This window comes from Megalopta genalis, chromosome 1 (assembly GCF_051020955.1).
Source record: "Megalopta genalis isolate 19385.01 chromosome 1, iyMegGena1_principal, whole genome shotgun sequence".
Classification (NCBI taxonomy): Eukaryota; Metazoa; Arthropoda; class Insecta; order Hymenoptera; family Halictidae; genus Megalopta; species Megalopta genalis.
The window spans coordinates 36,072,342-36,093,635 of NC_135013.1; the positions used below are offsets into that span (position 1 = coordinate 36,072,342).

The window sequence follows — 21,294 nt, forward strand, 5'->3', positions numbered from 1 at the left end:
ACGGCTGTACGTAACGCAAGACTACAAGACCGAAATCTTATAAGCTCGCCGGGCGGGACGAGAACGCAGCTAACAGTGTTCCGTCGCGCAACCGACGAAGATAAACCGAGTCTTGTCTCGATTGCCTAAACGGATGACGTAGCGCGAATAGAGTGGTTCCCGCGATGCCCGTGGTGCCCGTGGTGCCCGAGGAGCCCGCGGTGCCCGTGATGCGATCGCGACGTCGCAGTATTCTCGACGAATTTCGGCTTCGGCTTTAGCTTCGGCGTGGCGCAGTTGGCAGACATGCGAATCAACGAGTGTCGAGCAGAACGGAGACCGCTTCTAACAACGCCTCGTCGCAGAGAAGGACCGCCGATGAAGGACGATGCGAGGGAACAGAATGAAAAAAGAAGAGAGAGAGTACGGACGACAGACAGTGGCGGGTGATGGTGTACTCACCCCCGTATCGGCTCGCTCTTTCGTTCATTCGCTCGCTCGCTCGTTCGTTCGTTCTTTAGTTCGTTCGTTCGTTCGTTCGTTCGTTCGTTCGTTCTTTAATTCGTTCGTTCGTTCGTTCGTTCGTTCGTTCGTTTGTTAGCTCGCTCACGGCCCTTGACGATGCGGTAATAAACGTGTGTGCTGTATGCCCTCTTATGTAGAAATCTACCCGAGATAATACCAAAGGCTCCTCTCCTCTCGTTCTCACTCATCGAGCATCTACTAAAGAAGAAAAACCGGTAGGTATTTAGCGTCTCGTTTCCTCCTGACCGCCGTCTCGTTGGCTCTTTCTTTTCATAGGAGGAGATCGATTCTTTCGGCCCTTTCGTCGGTATCCGACGAGGTTCTTTTGCACCTTCTCGCGAGAGACTCTCGTTATCGATCGTGGAACGACCTCACTCGCTTCTCCTACTCCCTCGAGGTCAGGAGACAAGATTTTCCTGTCGCTTCTCTTCTCCTCCCTTCTTTTTCTTTTCTTTCTCTCTCCTCTCTCCTCTTCTTTCTTTCCTTCTATTTTCTCCTCTCTCTCTCTCTCTCTCCTCTCCTCTCCTCTCCTCTCCTCTCCTCTCCTCTCCTCTCCTCTCCTCTCCTCTCCTCTCCTCTCCTCTCCTCTCCTCTCCTCTCCTCTCCTCCTGTTTACATCAATGATCAAACTCGATTATTTTCTTCGCGGACGTCGACGTTTCTCATTCACAGCGTGCTATTGTACAACGTCGTAACGATCTTCTTCCGAATGGATCTTCCGAGCAATATGTAGTCGTTTCGAATATCGTTACACCCAGTGTTTGTTTCGTTTTCCGTCAAATATTGCCGCGACAGTTGGATCTAATCGAAATTGTACTATATTATAGAAATTGTAGGGTTAAAATGAAACGGAGTACTGCATTTTTGAACCAATACCGTTACGAAACGGTTCGACTATTCTTTATAATTTTGTGTCATACATGTAATCGAGTAGCATTTATGCGAAGATCGATCGTTGCATCGTATAATATTGTGGAAGAATATTTTGTCGAGACCGAGAGACTACAATTTGGCGACCATAATACCGTTGTAAACTACAAATAGAAAACGATGGCCATAAAAGATCTTTATTGGACTAAAGAGAAAGCGACAGAGAGAGGGGGTCGGGGGTTGACGGGGTAACAAAGGACAGGGACCTTTTCCCCAAGGTCCCAAGATATACAAAGGTCCCAAGATAAAGATTTATGCTCGCTGTTTTCGCAGCAACGTCAACGTGACGCACGCTTCCGTTACAACGACGCTTGTACCGTCGACGATGAACGAAGGAAATCGTTCCATGGCCGATGGATCGGGGTCACCATTCGGTTTCACCGAGGGTACGATCGACTCATTGTCAGTCGTTAACATCGACCGAGCGCGTTTCCCTGGTTTTGCCGTCGCCGGTCGGCAGACCGTGCAGCAGACATCGACGAGACACAATCGAGAAACCAGGCCACTTTGTTTCGACCGATGTCATTTCTTGCGTCTTTCCTTCTCGCTTCCTCTCGCTCCCTCTCTTTTGCCACAAAGTCACGGACAAGGTCAAGGCCGTTGCTCTTGGTTTCTCGACATCCTCCGCAATCTCCTTCGGATTATCTCCCTCTTCTTCTCTGCCTCCTCTCGTTCTTCGTACTCTCCTTTCCAATCGTTTTTGCTCATCGATCGCAGGGTTAAATTGCAACAACGGTGGAAATACACATTTTTTAAGAGACGTTCGAAGGCCTCTCGCGGACAACGTTTTATGGACGATCGTTGGAAACAATTTGCGTAACGATGCAGATTCACCGATCGGAGTAGCCTCGCCTCGCCTCGCCTCGCCTCGCCTCACCGGGTACTCGATTCCGTGATTCATTCGCGTTGGTAGAAACGCGATAAAGACGGATGGACTTTTTATTTTTGTACGAACATTCCGCGTGTTCCCCTTTTCCCATCGATCCCCTTCCGCCTCGCTTCCACCAGCCTTCCTTCCCGCTTGTTTTCCGCGAAGAATATTCCACCGTCTCTTCGGAGCCGCGCAACTTCCTCGGAGCTGAAACAAAAATGTCCTTTATTAGAACGAAACGATGTCACCTGGTCGACTCGTTCTACCACGCGTGGAATTGCACCGAGTCGAGAGAGAGAGAGAGAGAGAGAGAACGGCAACCGCTCGGACGTTCCGCTGCTACTCGTATCGAACAGGTTGTTTCTACCGATTGCACGAAAAACCACCCACGCACACGCGTAAGCCGAATAAAGTTATTGGAAGAGAATCGATGCGGCTGGTTTTCGGTAACAAACGATTGCGTAGAGTCGCGCGTCGCGTCTTTCCGCTATGCTATGGAGGACCGCTACGGTTCGCTTTGGTTCGCTTTGGTTCGCTTTATCGCTAGTCGCGCGGTTCCGCATAAAACGCGTCACGAACCTTGGGAAATCGTCCGATCGTTTCTGTTCTATTCGAGACACGTCGAAATCCATAATAATATCTCTAAACGTTTAAACCGAAATGTCCACCACCGAAATGTCCGAAAATGCATATAAATAAAATACAAATGAATCAGGAATCACGGTGCAGATCGGACGCGATATTTTTCGTAGGTTTTGCAACAACGTCGACTAAAAATTGGAGATACATAGTTATTACCGATCGATAGTTTCGATAAAAAGATGAATCGGCATCGAATACATTACCGTCGAAGCGACAGTTTTCTAATCGGCTAAATTCGCGGGGAACCAATATTTTTTTACGAATCGTCTCGACGACGATACTCTCGATTTGGTTGGCAAATCGGGATACTCGAGCCGTAGAAAATTCGCGCGTGTCGCATCTCGCGACGAGGAACTCGTCGCGGTTACACCAAAATTCTCTAGGGACACTCGGGTCAACAGGAAGTCAAGGCCACGCGGTCAACTGCCCCGCGATCCGTCGACGTTTATAAATAGATACAAACGGCCGGTATCTGCATCTACGCGTCTATTTGCACGCGTGCTGTTCAAATCTGAATCGGAGTTACCTCGGCTGGACCTGGCCTGTACTCGTACGATTCTGCTTTTTCCCCTTGTAACGACCAAATCCCACATTCGTCGAGCCAATGTCTAATGAACGGTATCGATCGTTCAATCCCTTGACTCTTCGCTTGTCGCTTGCCGCTCGCCGCTCGCCGCTCGCCGCTTACCATTTACCGTTCATGTTTCATATCCCCTAATGCTAACGTAAAGCGTCTCCTATTCATCTGTCGCTGCGTTACTAGTTACTCACCGTTACTCACCGATTCGACACCATTTCCAACGATTACGAAGCTTCTTCTTCTACCTTTTGCGTAGAATCGAACCAAACGATATTTATTTGCCATTTTGAAGAAAAATAGTTTCCGCGAAACAAGAAAGAGTATTCGTAGATCCGTTGGATGGTAGATGCAAGTCGCTACCGGACACGGCTTATAATATATCATTCGACGCCGATTATTCGCTTCTTTCGACGCGATGTCGTTAGGAATACTCTAGATAGATCGTCCCTCGTAAGGAAGCAACCGTTAAAAACGAAACAGATCTAACAGCGATCGACCGTTTTGCATTCTGCGATACTGGAAATTACGCGAACGGGTTGATCGGCCGTGGATCGAACCGTATGGAAATCTCGATCGAAGACGCCCAAGTATTTTCTTCGGTTTAACCTTGATTCCTCGTTGATTTTCTTTATCGTCGACGTTTGCCATTTCTACGACTGTCTCTGTCCTTTGGGCGCTTTTCACCCTGCTTTCATCGAAGCGATCAAATATTTGTTCGCGCTTTTCCTTCCGTTACTCGTATACCTTTTTCATGTAAATTATTGCCTTTTCGTTGTCGCGCAGCAATCGCGATTGCAATCGCGATTGCAACCACGAATGCAACCACGAATGCAACCGCGACTGCGACTGCGACTGCGACTGCGACTGCGACTTGGATGCAATTCATCGAAAGATACAGTTCCGCGGACAAATTCAAGGGGAATAAACCTGTACCACCCTATACCGGTAGAATATATTATCTCGGGGTCATTGCCCGAACGATCTTTGGGGGTTCCGCTATACCTAGAACGAGGGCGAGGTGCCTCGGAATACAGAATGCAGATATCGACCACTTTCCCCAAAAGCTGAAACGCGAAGATGAGATAAATAACGGTTCGACCGTCGCAACAGTTCCAACGCTTGAACAACTTTATTCCAACGCGTTTGTGCCTTTGTTTCTGGCAAAGTGTGAGCGATCTTCCATTCGCCGGGCCGCGCCGCGCCGGAACGAAATTTAATTCGTTGTCGCTCGAGACGGAGAAAGGAGGAAAAGCCTGTTCGATCGCCGACAAAGAAATTTTGCAATCGCAAGATTAATAGATGCGGCGGCAGGCTGATCTAGCGACTCTGACGGCGTACGGTCGGAGAAGGTGGGAGCGGGAACGGGAACGGGAACGGGAACGGGAACGATAACAAGAACGAGAACGGAAACGAGGAACGAGGCATAAGGATAAAGTTCGATTCTCTCGGACGCGGACAGGATGGGATGGCTCGGGAGCGAGCCGAAGGACGAGGACAAGAACAAGGATGAGAGGAGTGTCTTCTAGGTAGGAGGGAGAACAGGGATAAGGGTTGTTGGACGGATGGCCATACCTTTTGGGGCAGTGGCCCTTGCCGCGATGCTTCCGAGGGTGAGGAGGGGCAGACGAGGACCTACGCGTTATTGAGCGGGCATTTCCCACAAAGCGCAGACGAGGGCAACCACCCCGTAGCGCTGCGGCGCGGCGCGCAGAATTCTCCACTCTCTCCTTCCACTCCCTCTCTCACCCTCTCCATGTTTCTCCCTTTTCCACGCTTCATCGCGATCTCTCTCTCTCTCTCTCTCTCTCTCTCTCTCTCTCTCTGTCCCTCCCTATCTATCCATCTATCCATCTTCTATATTTCCCTTCGGCACTTTTATCCTTTCCTATCACTTTCTTTTCTCATTTCTCTCTTCCTCGTAGACTCTTCGTAATTGCTGCATCCTTCTCCGTGATTTTGCCGAAGCAAGCGCTGGTCCTGTAAACGTGCGAACGCTCGCGACACCGTGCGAAATTCTACGAACGATCTATTCCATAACCAAAGCTTGCGCGCGGAACAGCCAAGACGTTTTCGTTCAACGTTTCCGCCATTTGTTGTTTTTCGCGAAATGCAGCACCAAGAGGTCGTTCGAAAAATCAATTAACATACACTTTCAAATTAGAGAACGAAAAAGGGAAAATACATCGAATAACCGAACCATCGTCCGCGTTATAAGTAGTCGAAACATCGAAGATTCCCCGAATCATTTAAAAGTCTAGAATGTCTGAAATTAGATCTTGCGAAGAAGCTAAAGAGAGGACTACTCCTTTCTTTCTTCCCCTTTTCCTTTCTCTTTTCCTTCGACGTCTTCGACCGCTTTCCTTCCAGTCTGTCTCAAGTTTCTTCTATTTTGGCAATCGCATCGAATCTTGCTCGCGCAATTCGAAAGAAAACGATACGAAATCGAATTTAGCATTTCATCGGACAATCTTATCCTAGTTTCCGACCTTCTGTCGCGTGGATTGTTGCGTGGCCTGTTTCGGGCCGCAATAATTCATTCTCGCAATAATTCATTCTCGCAATAATCCGCACACCGGACAACTTAAGTACGGCTTTCGAGTTCAGAGTTCCACTATTCTTATTTATATTTTTGCGTATATTTCTCTGCGCGTGTCCCAAAGCCACCGTTTCGTCTACCTAAATCATTTTATTTAACAGAAAATTGCACGTAAACTGCAAATTCCCTTCGGGCGAAAATTGTTTGAACGAACATTCAACTTGTGCAATATGAAAAGATTTTGATTAAGCCTGTACGAAGCGTTCTTGTGTTGTATACATACATACATATATATATTTTGGACGTGAAAGATGAATGTTCAAATTTTTTGAAAACATTTTTCGAATTAATGGAAATCGGCAGAAATCAACAAGTACTAACTCCCATGAAAACATCGGGGAAAGAAGCATGGATGTATCGATCTTACCCATAGGGACTTAGCAGGATTAGGACATCACGGTAGCCACCCACGACGAAGCATGGGGTACCATGGAGTAGTGGAAGAAGAAGCTTGTAACCCTTAGCAACATGTTGCCGTTCATATCTGACATCTTTCAGACTACTTTATCATCTTTTCGGGTACATCGGGTCAAATTCCAATTTCAACCTTCCTTCCTTCCTTCCTTCCTTCCTTCCTTCCTTCCTTCCTTCCGCCCTTCCTTCCTTCCTCCCTCCCTCCCACCCTTCCACCCACCCCCACCCCCTTCCTCTCTTCCTTCCTTCCTATCTTCCTTTCTTCCTTTCTTCCTTTCTTCCTTTCTTCCTTTCTTCCTTTCTTCCTCCCTTCCTTCCATCTTTCCATTCAGCAATTTAAAAAAATTTCTACATAACGTTATTCACCGAGTCGAACGAATTTTATCTCGTCATTATCGAATACTGCGAGTTCGTGGATCGTATTGATTCATGATGGAAGGAGAGGGGAAGAACAGACACGCTACTTGTTCTTGTGGTATAAATCACCTAATAAAGCAATATACCACCCTCGATTTGCACCCTCCGCCTCACATTCGACCCTTCGATAGACTACGCGCTCACAATCTACATACATACATGTACCGGGTGTATACAAATATTAGTAGATCGATGACTTTCAAGTCCTAGATCCTAGGCCCTATGACGTTGATTCGCGAGAATCCAAAGAAGTTGAGTCAAGGAACGTTATCTCTTGACTCGTTGGGTATGTATATACTACCTGTCCACGAGAAGATGGCACAGATGTCGACAGTGGGATGTGGGAAGGCCTCGCTCTTAGGTATGCGTAATCCGTGTATATGTAGTAGGTAGATGGGATATCGGGTGTGGTGGGGAATAAATCCCTACAAGTGTCTCTGTCTGTGGCGCGACATCTTCTCGTGTGCGGGCAGTACTGGATAGTACATAGATTTCTGTCATATATATATATACCAGGGCCAACGATATCGTACAAATTATAAAATTCGTAAGCGATAGTTGTGTTATCCGGTGCACGCTATTACACGAAGATCAAATGTAATCGATAGACTGTGGGTTTTATTCGTTTATCACGAAAATGGCGATCCGTAATTTAAAAGAATAGATAGATTAAAAGCAATTAATATTTTTAACTACTTCTCGTCGTGCAGACACTTTTTTTTATCGTGGATTATGTAGATTTTTCGAAGAAAACGATTGTTTTTTCACAATTGGTTAACCTTTTTTTTCTCTCGATTTGTCGATCAAACAAGTTTGAATCTTCGTCCTTGCACGGTGCACGCGTACTTCATACTTCGTATCGTATTATCTAGGATGTACGATATGTGCATGTAGTCAGGTAGGTATGTACAATGTGTAATTGCCGCGTGCAAAGTGTCAACATGGAAGAGAGCTCGTCTCGAGTAGAGCTAGATCGCTCGAATGAAAAAAGACCCCAATTTGGCAACAGAACTATCTCTGACAATGACGATGTATTCCAGCACAATGCATGGTAGAGATTCGATGTGTTTGAATTTTGTACCGATAAATTTCCTTCGAATACCGAAACGGATAATTTCCGCAGAATTCACAAATTTTAACCTAAAAGTTATATTTTCATTAAAACGAAGATACGCGCACCTACTAACGATAAGCGAATGCAGAATGTTCCATCTCGACTAAACATTATATTGGAAAAGCATATTTATTACATATGTGTATGTCTACCTAAGAAATTAGGAACTCCAATTGAGAGATGTACATTCGTTTAATCTCGTTCAACGATCAAACATGTTTCTCCATTAATTAAATTAGTCGACGAATACCTACCTACCTATGTTTTCCTTTTTATAAGCATCGAAAATTATTTTTTCAAGGGACAATGTGATGTGGAACGAGGAACAAGAAAACCTAGCGCAACAGAAAGTCGATGAAAACTCAATTGTGACTCTTTCGGACGAAAAAATATGCGAGTATGAACAAGAAGCTAATAAATATTGGGACAAATTTTATGGAATTCATGCCAATAAGTACGTAGATAAATCGTATCCACGATCGATTATTTTTAGTATTTTCATATACATTTTAGATTTTTCAAAGACAGACATTGGTTGTTTACCGAGTTTCCAGAATTAGCTCCAACTACGGCGAATCGAGATATTAAGCAACCTTCGAGGTATACGGCAGAGGTCCGAGATAAAAATAATGCTAAAAGCGATAGAACAAGTTTTAATCTTCCCGATAGTGGCGCGAACAAAATTCTAGAAATTGGTTGCGGAGTAGGAAACTCTGTGTTTCCGATACTTTTATACAATGTAGATCCCAACTTGTTCGTATACTGTTGTGATTTTTCTACAAAAGCGATAGATATACTCGAGCAAAGTCCCGCGTACGATACATCCAGGTGTAAAGCATTCGTATTAGATGTCACCCGAGAGGAATGGACAACGCCTTTCGATCCAGAAAGTTTGGACATTGTAATTTTAATATTTGTCCTCTCTGCGATACATCCGAACAAGTAAGCTCATATGTATATAGGCTACCGGACAAATGTATTCGGATACCTTCTAAAATGCGATAACTTTTTTCGAACTGGACGAAATGAATAATAAAAATAATAAAAGACTCTCATTTTTAAGTTATCAGGATCTATAAAACGGATTATTTAAGTTTTCGTTATTTTAGTCATTTTCTGGTAGACTACTCCTTCTATTATCTAAAAAAGAATTCGAGTCATTTAGACTGGATTTAAAAAGGTTGCTAGATTTTGAAAGGTATCCGAATACATTTGTCCAGTAATCTCTATATATATCGTGGTATTTACATTCATTTTCAATTATGCTTCTTGCGCAGAATGAAACATGTCTTGCAACGAGTATACAAATATTTAAAGCCAGGTGGGTTGGTGTTATTTAGAGACTATGGACGGTACGATTTAGCGCAGTTGCGATTTAGAAAGGGTAGATGCCTCGCAGAGAATTTTTACGCTAGAGGCGATGGAACCCGAGTATACTTTTTTACTCAAGGTACTACATTTAACTATTCGTATCGGTGTCATGAAAATCGTTTAATTCCGAATAGCTTATTTCATTTATAGAAGATGTAAGGACTTTGTTTACCAGTTGTTGCTTCACGGAAGAACAAAACCTAATAGACAAGAGATTGCAAGTTAATAGGGGCAAACAACTGAAAATGTATAGAGTATGGATTCAAGGAAAATATAGAAAATAAAGGATATTATGTATTTTCGCGTATTCATGTATTTTACATTGTAAGATTTGTAATTGTTAAGAAATGATTTCTTCTTTTGTACATAATAAATTCACAATTTCGATTTCTGAATTCGTAATATAGTTTTTACTATAATTGCGTATTTAACGGTTGCGCACTAACAATTATTCATTGTAAAAATTAAACAAATTAACAGAGAAACTAGTAAAGTGAAAGTTTTTGAAAAAATTACGTCTTTTCGTCTAAAAGGATCTATATATGTATGCGTTCATCTGTGTTGGGAAAGATATCGTCTACTTATTTAACAACAGAGGGTAACATTAAGCATAAAGAGAAATCCTTATTGGTAACGCTCTGTTCCGCTATTCAGCGTGTAAACATGGCGGTGACTGTGATCGTTCTTGTTTAGTAAGAGACGGGTCATTTTTCTAATGCAATTGTGGAACAATTAACTACAAGTTGACAAAAACTTCATCATCATGGGAAACGCTGACACAAAATTGAATTTTCGCAAAGCGGTTGTTCAATTGACATCGAAAACGCAGGTATAAATTGTTGTTTATTGTTGTAATCCGATAGCATATGATACGTTTGACATTTCGGTATATCTGAGTAGAAATTAAATTATAAAGAGTAAATTATCATTTACAATTGTCTTTTGCTAATGATCACGATTTTTGTATTTTTAATTTTGTTAGAAACGCATTTGGACAAGTATGGTTAGGTTAAAAAAAGGCAGTACATATTTCTATACTTAATTGTAGGTGATCGACGCTGCAGACGATACATTTTGGGATCAATTTTGGTCTGAAAATGTGACTAATGTTCAAGATATATTTACTTTAATTCCTGCACCAGAAATTCGTGTATTAAGAGAGGAAGTACCATGTAATTTAGCTACATTATGTTATAAGGCAGTGGAAAAAATGGTGAAGGCAGTCGACAACAGCTGTAGAACACAGAGAGAACAGCAAACTGTTTTAAATTGTTGTCGTTTGTTAACAAGGTTGTTACCTTACATTTTTGAAGATGCCGATTGGAAAGGATTTTTCTGGTCTAGTCTACCAGGTAAAGAAGAAGAAGAAAGCGTTCCTTTGGCGCATTCCTTGCTTAATGCACTTTGCGTAAGATCATTTATTTATTTGTACGACATATAACAAAATCATTATTTTCTATACCTAGCGTGTTGTTTATTTTTACATTTATGTTGTAGGATTTGTTATTTTGTCCCGATTTTACGGTAGCTGCGAATAGAAAGTCTGGACCTGTAAGTATTTTCTTCGGTAAACTTGTCGAAGCGCAACTTCTATCGATTGTCTCGCGTTTTTTGGCAACGTACGAAATATCTGAGAATTATTTTAATATTATGCACAATTTTCCGGCATTATCGGGGATAGGTCTTTAGGTGAAAATAAGTCACCCGATCTATTTTAATTATCAAACAATTACCAAATTATTGAAATAATTCTCGGATATTTCATCTTTTGCTTAAAAACGCGAGACATTCTATACAATGCCTGCATTTCATACATTGGCGATAACATCATATAGATATAGAACCATTTTTGTAAATATCTGGGAAACGAAGGCCGAGTATTTCGAGGTCATCGAGCTCGTTGAGGAAGACCCTTTCCTAAATAAGTACTGAATTTTTGCCAAGTCTTTTGCGAATATCTCGTAAACTAAACATATTTGAACTCATTGAAATCAGCTTGGAAGTAGCACTTCGTCAAGTTTATCTTTTCTCCTATTTAGGAGACCAGGACATTTAAGAGTATCCGTTTTGCAGGATAAGGCAGAGGAGTTACAATCTATAGATAGTTGCGAATACATTTGGGAAGCTGGTGTAGGGTTTGCTCACTCGCCTCCGAGATATCCAATTTTGGATTCCAATAGAACCGAGTTACTAAAATTGTTACTCACATGCTTCAGTGAAACCATGTATAATCCACCCATGGATCTTTCTATTACTCCGAACAGGTGGATTCAGCATTTAACTAGCGCTGAAAATAGGTGAATTGTAACAGCTCTTATTACAAGCTGATTGGGCGTAACAATCAATTTGTATAACAAACTACTTGAAATATCGTTGTATTCGTTTTAGACACGCTTTACCTATGCTCACGTCACTACTGAATACAGTGTGTGCCTATGATCCTGTTGGACTCGGAGTACCTTACAATCATTTATTATTTACCGACTCTTTAGAACCGCTAGTTGATGTTTCATTGCAAATTCTTATAGTAACGTTAGATCACGATACTAGTGGCGGTGCCCCATTAGAAGAGGGAACTCTAGGAGATAATTTATTTATTAATTATTTAAGTCGTATCCATAGAGACGAAGGTGAAACTTTTCTTCGTGTTTCATACAATCGTTGATCGATACTGCTATATACAACATACTATGTATGTAGATAAGATTGTACTTAAAGACTGGCACTTTTACAGATTTTCAGTTTGTATTAAAAGGTATTACAAGATTATTGAATAACCCGCTGATGCAAACGTATTTACCAAACTCAACTAAAAAAGTACACTTTCATCAGGAGTTGTTGGTATTTTTTTGGAAGATGTGCGATTATAATAAAAAGTTTCTATATTATGTACTGAAAAGTTCAGACGTCCTCGAAGTACTGGTACCCATATTGTATCATCTGAATGACTCGCGTGCAGATCAATGTAAGCATTCGTGTTACCAAGAAATTCTAAAAATAAATAATTCGTGTAAGTTACATGTAACTTTTCAACATTTCAATGAATTTCGTAGCCCGAGTTGGATTGATGCACATCGGTGTGTTTATCCTGCTTTTGTTGAGCGGTGAACGGAACTTTGGTGTTAGACTGAATAAACCGTATACAGCCACGGTACCAATGGATATTCCAGTTTTTACAGGTATTCGAATATAGTTTTGGTTAATTTCAAACTAAACTACAAGTTTGAGTTACAAATGCAACACGTCTACAGGTACACATGCCGATTTACTAGTTACCGTATTCTACAAGATAATCACTACCGGTCACCAAAGATTGCAGCCGTTGTTCGATTGTCTACTAACAATTCTAGTCAATGTTTCTCCATACCTTAAAACACTATCGATGGTAGCTAGTACAAAATTATTGCATTTACTTGAAGCATTTAGTACACCATGGTTCTTATTCTCAGCACCTACGAATCATCATTTAGTGTTTTTCCTTCTTGAAATTTTTAATAATATCATTCAGGTAATAATAATTCCATATGATTTCTCTTGCCAAGAAGATAGCCGGCTAGAATAAATGTAACAAGAACTTCGTATGTTATTAGTACCAATTTGATGGCAATAGTAATTTGGTGTACACGATAATACGTAAAAGACAAGTGTTCCATGCATTGGCGAATTTACCAAGTGACCGTAATACAATCGCAAAATCTCTTAGTAAAAGACAACGCCGACATGTTCCCGCAAGTACGTCTAGCGAGAATGTTAATGAAGCTGCGATGGAGGGATCTCATCCTGCTCAGCCGGCAGAACCTGGAACCTTGAAAGCATCTTTGTTGGAAACTCCAGGTAAATTTTCGGTTATTATATTACGACGGTTAAACTGCCAGAACTTTTGTTGGTAAATTGCTTCGTGCTTATACTGCAGGCATTGAAAAAATGACCGAGAAAGAATCTGCGCATCCGTTAAGCCCTTCGGTAAACGTTGACGTGGGAAAACTCAATCATCAAAGTAATACAGATAGTTCGGAGGATTTAACAACCTCTATTAAAACTTCAGTTATACCGGTAAACAGATTGTACAAATGTAAGAATGTCAAATAGGAGAAATAATTTTGCTGATTCAACAGAAAGGAGGTATCAGGGTTGCCGAGCATACAAGTGCATCCAACAATGTAAACCAGTGGGTTCCTTCGAGCGAGTGGGTCTATCAATGGAAAAGTAAACTTCCATTGCAAACTATTATGCGATTACTTCAAGTTCTTGTACCTCAAGTTGAGAAAATATGCATCGATAAGTAAGCGAATAATATGTTCGACAAGACATCCTAAAATAAATGTTACCTTAATCGCGTATACACGTATGTATAGTTATTATACTATAGTAAGATTGTATTTGAATTATTATTTTATTTTAGGGGTCTAACAGATGAAAGCGAAATTTTGAAGTTTTTGCAGCATGGTACCTTGGTTGGCCTGCTACCGGTACCACACCCTATACTTATTAGACGATATCAACCGAACGCAGGAACAACCGCATGGTTCAGAACATACATGTGGGGCGTTATATATCTGAGAAACGTTGAACCACCGATCTGGTATGATACCGACGTAAAGTTGTTCGAGATTCAGAGAGTCTAAAACCCAGTGCATACTATTATAGAACGAGTGAATCATGAATAGTTTTAGCACCGAAATTTGTATGCTACTCTGTCTCACAATGTATCGTATCTATAATACGAAAAACTAAATCTTACGAATCCATAATTTTCATAAGTTCATAGCTCAATGGCTTGCTCAAGCGCGCCAGATTAGTTTGCCTCTCATATACGTCCGTAGTAACAGTGGATGCGTTAGAATACGTTGGGCGGCTGAGAGTTGGGCTGCCTGAGCTCATCGGGCAGGAATCAGTTCGATGAAACTCAATTTGTGAAACGGTTTTGAAAACATGGCAACAATAAGGTGAAGAATGAAATGTGGCAACCATGTCTAATCGCTAGCCTTTTCTCTCAGTTTTTTTTCTCTCTTCCGCTACCGTTCAATTTTCTTACCTTCCTCAGTCTGTATTTTCTACATTTTTTTCACCGATATGTCGTGTGTGTGATATAGATCGTCGCAAAGAAATACACTCACGTCACCTAGCGATCGAAAATATTACTAATTAGCTTTGTCTAGTGACCGTTCGCACAACTACAGCGCGACGATCAATTCCGTCAAGGTCAAATTGAGAGCCTCTCTCACCACCCTTTAATTGGAAATATTAAAATATGCTATGCGATGACATATATTGTATAGATTTGTTTGAACTACATAAAGCAAAGTTGCTATCTAAACCAACAATTTATGCGTGTGCATACAGTTTTGACATTAGCAAAGAGAAATTGAATACGATGGTACAATAGTTGGGCTTCACGGGTTAAATAATTTCAGAGACTCGCGAATATGTTGTGTGTGGTTGTGCACACGGTATCTACACATTTACTCGTAAAATGTATATGTATAATTAAATATTATAAAACACAAATAACGCTTAGCTTGTATTTTTATTCATTGTTCTATCATAAAATTATTTCATCTACATTGCAGTATCGAATGTTTCACAACTTATAGTAAAAGTGAGCAGTTTATAGATCAAAGACAACCATAGCACTTGATGATATAAATCTTACCTTATTTCGTCAAATAATATTTGTTTTCTTTTCTTGCGAACAATAATATTAATTAATTTAGTATAATTTATAATTATACATAGTTTATTTCCTTTTGTGTGCAGAAGGTGTTCTTATATTTAAGAGAATATAAAGGAACACATTGCTTCTTGTAAATATTTTAACTTCTATCTATGTTTATGTTTTAATGAAATAAATAACAAGTAAACAGTTAAACATACAAAAACTATGAATGTTTTCCAGTTAATTATAATTTGGCTCGGACATTTTATAATGCCCACAATAATGTCGTCTATGATTCGCGCGAGTCATAGATACTATAAAAAATGATGTTGATGTCACATCACATCACTGTTTGTATCACAGACGTAAAGTTTGCCTATCCTAGCAAATTTCTCTTTTGATGCATTTACTTATTTTTCTTCCTTGCTTTTCTTTTCTTCTTTAAGTAAATCAAAACATCCATAGTGAAATATTTGTGTTCAATAATGTACTCCCAATAATGTATGGTATGCGGGAGAAACGTTTCATCTTTAAAAAATTAAATACATGAGAAAAAAAATAGTCCTATATAATAAAATTTAACATATAGACTCGTTAATATTAATTTATCGCATGACTTTGTCGTACGAAGGAGGAGGAGCTTCCTCCGATGAATTAGGCGGTGGAATTAAAATCGCAATATGATAAGGTGGCGGTGGATTTTGTCTCGCTACCGAAATCGGTCTGATAGTTTCGTTGGGCGACGTATTTGGAGCCGTTACGGAAGCAATGTGCTCCTCTGTAATGTGTTCCTCTTGAATATGATGCTCCTGGTGCCTGTTGCGTTGATTTCGTCGGCACAAAGTAAAATGTAAACACGCTAATAGTATTAACGACAACAAGCCCCAAAATACAAATAATTCAACACCTTGTCCCTGTTTAACAAATGTACTCTAGTATTATCGATCCAAAAATCGTATTAAAGATTAAAGATTATCTGCTTCTTCTTTTCTCCAACTTACCTCGTCTCTAAAGTAAAACTTTCCAGCAGCAACGAATCCTATCATAACTATAAATATCGTACAAACGCCGCATCTCAATTTGTAACTTGCTAGTTCCGCATCATTGAATTCCGAGAAATCCAAGAGACTTCTATTCGTGCCATTCGATGTAGTATTGGACAATATCAATTGATTATTCCCAGCTGTTGTTACATTACTGTAACACAAATAAAATGGATCATAGCGTTACAGTTATTGGTTTTATTATAACATTATATTCATATCCTTGTATAGAAAAGTTATAATCAAGGGCGAATCATTTATAAGTACTTTCTCCTGATAGACATGTATAAGTGAGTCACCCTGTATATAGGAAGAACATGTTCCTCAGAATCCTCTTAGTAGACCTTTGTCTTTAATTACTTAGGGATGTTGTTTGGTTGTGCACGTCGTGAGGAACCAACAGGACAACTATTCCGACTTTCATTACTAATAGGTCTTAACATTGTTTGCGTTGCTCTGCAGTTATTTACATTGCTAGGACCAGCCAAGTTTCCTGTAGCGTTCAGGCTTTGGAACCGATGTAGCGGAGTCACCATTTGTCTCAAATCTGCATTGTATCTACATTGATCTACGAAATGATTACCAGCTCTGATTCTAGAAAGTCGACAGATTCAATGAAACAAAAAAGACATTTGAAGTTTTTAAATAATCTTACTGAAGCGTGTCTTTGGGAGAGGTGTGGCGGGGTATCGGCGGCCAGTGAAACCGTAGTACCTGCCCGCCGGTTTATTAATCCAGAAATGCATGCTCTGTTCGATCCTCTTCAAATACCCATCGTTGTTCCCTGTTCGTTCGAAATCGGAACCTCGATAGAGTCGATGTTTGTTTAATTGCCTTCACAAACGTTTTTACAGTAGTTTCATGTATACATAGTCTTAACTCAAGTTCCATTGCTCGTACATTTAAAATCGATGCATTGTATCGTCGTAATTCTAGCATTCATTGTTCAAGAGAAAAGATACTTGAAGCAATTGCCAATATATTTATGTAGACGTAGTTTTATCGGCTCGATCGATCGAAATTCAATCGACACGATCAACTTTGCGAATAAATTCAACCTGCACCGTATACAATATGTAAACTGTATTCAAATTGTACACGTCGATACGCGTAACGGAGATGCAACTTGAATTTCTGCCATCGTTAATTTAAAACCAGGTATACCAACGACCAACACTTGCAAAATTTGTTTCCACACACTGTTGTATTCTTAGAACATATGTACATAAACATACATATACTTGAACGCAGCATCTACATATTAGTGCCAAGCATGCGACCACTTCGTAGAATGAGATAGCTTCGAGCAGAGTATAATCTGTCTCACTCTAATCTCCAGAATCGAATAAGGAAGTCTCAGGACCCTGTACCTATCTACAATTTTTCTATTAATTTTCTCATTACATTATATATATGTGTGTATATAATTTCATTTATTTATTATTACATATTTATTTTAATTTAATATGTGGAAAAGATTTCTTAAATAAGGTATACATAATAGTAATAAGGTCGTTTGTTTTATTTTACTCATAAAGATACGTATTTATTATTAGGCCCGGCCAATCCATATCCAATAAAAAGAAACAGGTTATACTCTCTTTGAAGCTATCTCTTTCTACGAACTGGCTAACATCAGTTACATGTTCAGTGACATGTTCTCAACCTCCTCTTAAAACTGGATGCGCACCGTACGTTCTTTAACAAAACCAAATTACACACATACCAACAGTTGATAATACAATTACATATCAAACATGGTAGGTTCAATGTGTACATAAATACACGAGACTAAAAATGTTGAATTTAAGCTATTGGTTCACGAGTTATTTAACAGCTATCGATCGTTAAGTCCAGGAAACTTTTACATGGTGAAAACAATATTAACTATGATGAAGTTAATTACAAAAAGTATATTTCGAATCGAACAGCAATTATTCATACAACATTTGTTTTATTGTACTGAGAGGAATGTACGTGAAAAAAATTTAAAGTTCTTAAAGATTGCAATTTTAGGCTTACCAAATGTTGGAAAAAGTACTTTAGTAAATACTCTTGCACGTAGAATGGTGAGTATTCTGGTGTATCTTTATTTTTCGAAACAGTGTTCGAAATTTAAATAATATTATAATTTAACATGTTTCTTTTTCGAAATAACGTGTTACATTCTGATCGAAGATAAATGTTTTGACATGTATAGATATGTCCAACGTCTTCAAAAGTTCATACTACGATGCATAAAGCCGAGGTCATGTATTCAGAGGGTGAAACACAGATCGTCTTTATGGACACACCTGGATTAATAACGAATCATGAGATGAAAAAGTATAACTTGCAGGAAACATTTCAAGAAGATCCAAAACTGTCGATACAAGAAGCAGATGTTGTAGGAATAATACAAGATGTAACAAACATATATACTAGACATAGATTGAGCAGTTTCATCGTTAATCAATTGAAAACCAAAAAAGATGATGCGCCTTTATTATTAATTTTCAATAAAATTGATAAATTGAAGAATAAAAAAGTATTGTTGGATCTAACAACGCAGCTTATAAAGAATGAGAAACTTCCAAAGTTTGACGATGTCTTCATGATATCTGCTCTCAGCGGAGACGGAGTAAATGATTTAAGGGTATGATTTTTTATTACAATTTAGACAGCGCTATAGTATAGACTTTGTTTGCAAACATAAATTGTATATTTCGATGCTGGTTTCAGAATTATCTACTCGATTGTGCTAAAGAAAGTGACTGGCAATACAGCAACGACTCGTATACCGATCAATCGATCGAAACTATAGTGAGAGAAACGGTAAGAGCAAAACTTTTGGATCATCTTCCGCAAGATATACCATACATGATTCAAACAAAAATTGAACATTTTGATATTAAAGACGATGGTACTGCCACTGTTTCGGTACTCTTAGAATGCTCTCAAAACTATTTCAAAACTGCTCTATTAAAAAATAAAGGGGAAATGATAAAACTTATTGCGATAGCGGTGGAAAAGGAACTACGACATGCTTTTAGGACTAATATATTAGTGCGTTTGGCTGTTGTATAAAATGAAAACATTGGATAAATCTGTTAAATAGTTAATAATAATAATAATAATAATAATAATAATAATAATAATAATAATTCTATTTTTTGTGAAATATCAGTAGCAATTATTAACGACATTATTGTTAAAATTTGGAAAGGCGAAATCGGTTCCTTTCATATTTTCTGCTATCCACTCATCGGCTTTGGCATTAAGAACCGAATCAAACATATCTCTCCAACCATCGCTTTGTCCTTGTCTAACAAATGTTCCTGCTGTTATGATATTGCAATCTTTTAATTCGGATGAATTGACCATCGGATTATTTTTGAAATTTTCGATGTTCAAGTACTGGGTTAGTTGTTTTATTTGTTCCTCCGTATAGACCTTCCCAAGAAATCTGGCAACTTTTCTAATCGCTTTAGGAAAGTCCTAAAAAGAGAAGTTTAAAAAATAAGGATTGTTAAAATATAACCGTTAATCGCAATTAATTCGGTAATTCGACTAACATGCTGCATCTCTTCGTAAAACATAAATAAAAGATTTGGATGATTCTTGAAAGACCATGCTTCCTTCAAGTGTTCCCAGTACGGACTCCAGGGTGCTGAAAATATGAAATATGGAGACGATTACGTTACAGATTTTTACAACTTTTACAACTTTTGTAAAAAACTCACTAAGATTATTCTGGAAATAATCCCAAAACATTGGAAAATTCCCCTTATAACCTTGAGTTTTGATTGCCTTATTTAAATGGTACCAGGAAACAGCAACATCTTTTGGATTTCGAGCGACATATACTATCTTCAAAGAAATTCGCACACAATTACTGATAGTAGCATAACCACCGAAAGGTGACAGTTGCTATTACAAGACTTTCATAATTACCTTGCAACCACAGTCTAGAATCCCAGGCAATAAACTGAATGGAAAATGTGATTTGATAAATCTAGGAGATTCCATTTTTTCGAGACGCTCGTATCCTGGCTTTGCGATATTTCTGCAGAAATCTTCTTTATATCGATCTCCCTTATTCATTTCCAAAAATTCGTTTGTTACTTCCGGATGATTGTACATGCTAAATCTGCGGTCAAAATGATGTTTTTATGATATTTATGATAAATGTAAAATAATCCTTGAATGCTGAATATTATAAAGCTTATAAACTATTAAGAACATAATAACAACAATACTTACTCAAGGAATGGAAATCGTTCTGCGAGCAGCTGCTTTCTAGCCCTTTCGATATCTAAATTGTTCGATAAAAGCCAAACCAATTCTTGTGTCCATGTTGTGCCTCGAAAGGAAATTCGTATCGAATCATTTTACAAAATTGTTTACACCGCATAACACGAACAAAAAGAGCATTAAGAAATATAAAAAAAGAAACATGAGAACTTACCAGACCTCGGATAAGATAAGACCCAAGTATCATCGGACCTTGCTTTGAAATTATAGAATCCATTAGCTTGCTCGGTGTATCTATACGGGAAAAACCATTTTTTGGCACCGACAAGTACCCAACCGGTTCTCTCACCAGCGAATACTTTCAACATCTCTTTGGTCTTTTTCTCGTCTAATGGCTTGTACTGAGGCGGTGTTCGAGCCATTGCGATACGAATGATTCTATAATTCTCATAAGATCACCGATCGCGGTTTACTTGAACAAATTTATTTTGATCGATGCTCATCAGCAACAAACGATAAGATTTCACGTGTGTTTATTTTTGCTTTGTTAATACTACGGTTACCGTCTCGCGGGACGAATGTCCCGCTTTTTTGTTCAAGATTATATTGAAATTGTCAAATTTCAATTTGTTAGAACGCTTTCAACAGTGTGATCATAGATAATAATGGAAATGATTTTTTACGTAACTAGGAACTGTTTTAATTATCACGAAGTGATATCGATTAAGAACGATGTTTACGTATCAGAGTTGAACGGATAACTGTTTCATAGAACGATGTATTTGAAATCTAGAGTGACCCACAGTTATTTAGGTCAATGGGACCTTTCACCGGAGACACAGGTGCCTCCTTTTACTTTAATTTTCATCGAGTTGTCAATTGGCCCCGAGAACTCGCGATCTCCAATATCAAAATATACAAAC

At 39.3% G+C, this 21,294-nt stretch overlaps 5 protein-coding genes across 13 annotated transcripts; 3 read left to right on the forward strand and 2 right to left on the reverse strand.

The window, feature by feature from the left end:
* Nucleotides 1–156: 156 nt before the first annotated feature.
* Nucleotides 157–9,834, forward strand: Mettl2 (methyltransferase-like protein). Of its 7 annotated transcripts, none has more exons than XM_033465971.2 (6): nucleotides 157–483; nucleotides 642–719; nucleotides 8,370–8,522; nucleotides 8,582–9,010; nucleotides 9,346–9,518; nucleotides 9,574–9,834. In XM_033465971.2, exons 1-6 carry the CDS (start codon nucleotides 368–370, stop codon nucleotides 9,663–9,665), a joined length of 1,041 nt encoding a protein of 346 aa, XP_033321862.1. In that variant the 5' UTR covers nucleotides 157–367; the 3' UTR covers nucleotides 9,666–9,834. The 7 variants fall into 7 exon arrangements, with proteins under 7 accessions (XP_033321862.1, XP_033321861.1, XP_033321871.1 ...); XM_033465970.2 differs by having other exon boundaries at nucleotides 9,590–9,834; XM_033465980.2 differs by lacking the exons at nucleotides 157–483; nucleotides 642–719 and adding an exon at nucleotides 7,362–7,501 and having other exon boundaries at nucleotides 9,590–9,834.
* A 236-nt stretch (nucleotides 9,835–10,070) lies between these two features.
* LOC117217996 (protein HID1) lies at nucleotides 10,071–16,070 on the forward strand. The gene is made up of 12 exons (XM_033465963.2): nucleotides 10,071–10,268; nucleotides 10,488–10,847; nucleotides 10,937–10,990; nucleotides 11,513–11,736; nucleotides 11,828–12,069; nucleotides 12,174–12,404; nucleotides 12,493–12,618; nucleotides 12,691–12,947; nucleotides 13,030–13,273; nucleotides 13,353–13,492; nucleotides 13,555–13,721; nucleotides 13,842–16,070. The coding sequence occupies exons 1-12, from the start codon at nucleotides 10,203–10,205 to the stop codon at nucleotides 14,062–14,064; spliced, it is 2,334 nt and encodes a 777-aa protein (XP_033321854.1). The 5' UTR covers nucleotides 10,071–10,202; the 3' UTR covers nucleotides 14,065–16,070.
* Nucleotides 14,948–17,307, reverse strand: LOC117218003 (uncharacterized). Of its 2 annotated transcripts, none has more exons than XM_033465986.2 (4): nucleotides 16,794–17,307; nucleotides 16,499–16,706; nucleotides 16,097–16,292; nucleotides 14,948–16,009 (listed from the first exon to the last, which is right to left on the reverse strand). In XM_033465986.2, exons 1-4 carry the CDS (start codon nucleotides 16,882–16,884, stop codon nucleotides 15,701–15,703), a joined length of 804 nt encoding a protein of 267 aa, XP_033321877.2. In that variant the 5' UTR covers nucleotides 16,885–17,307; the 3' UTR covers nucleotides 14,948–15,700. The 2 variants fall into 2 exon arrangements, with proteins under 2 accessions (XP_033321877.2, XP_033321878.2); XM_033465987.2 differs by having other exon boundaries at nucleotides 16,499–16,732.
* Nucleotides 17,308–17,417: 110 nt separating this feature from the next.
* On the forward strand, nucleotides 17,418–19,298 carry LOC117218001 (GTPase Era, mitochondrial). Of its 2 annotated transcripts, none has more exons than XM_076524945.1 (5): nucleotides 17,418–17,553; nucleotides 17,695–17,898; nucleotides 17,976–18,207; nucleotides 18,339–18,773; nucleotides 18,860–19,298. In XM_076524945.1, the coding sequence occupies exons 3-5, from the start codon at nucleotides 18,007–18,009 to the stop codon at nucleotides 19,202–19,204; spliced, it is 981 nt and encodes a 326-aa protein (XP_076381060.1). In that variant the 5' UTR covers nucleotides 17,418–17,553; nucleotides 17,695–17,898; nucleotides 17,976–18,006; the 3' UTR covers nucleotides 19,205–19,298. The 2 variants fall into 2 exon arrangements, with proteins under 2 accessions (XP_076381060.1, XP_033321874.2); XM_033465983.2 differs by having other exon boundaries at nucleotides 17,991–18,207.
* LOC117218000 (sulfotransferase 1E1) lies at nucleotides 19,162–21,252 on the reverse strand. The gene is made up of 6 exons (XM_033465981.2): nucleotides 20,586–21,252; nucleotides 20,381–20,480; nucleotides 20,072–20,267; nucleotides 19,861–19,987; nucleotides 19,693–19,787; nucleotides 19,162–19,615 (listed from the first exon to the last, which is right to left on the reverse strand). The coding sequence occupies exons 1-6, from the start codon at nucleotides 20,791–20,793 to the stop codon at nucleotides 19,301–19,303; spliced, it is 1,041 nt and encodes a 346-aa protein (XP_033321872.1). The 5' UTR covers nucleotides 20,794–21,252; the 3' UTR covers nucleotides 19,162–19,300.
* Nucleotides 21,253–21,294: the final 42 nt, after the last annotated feature.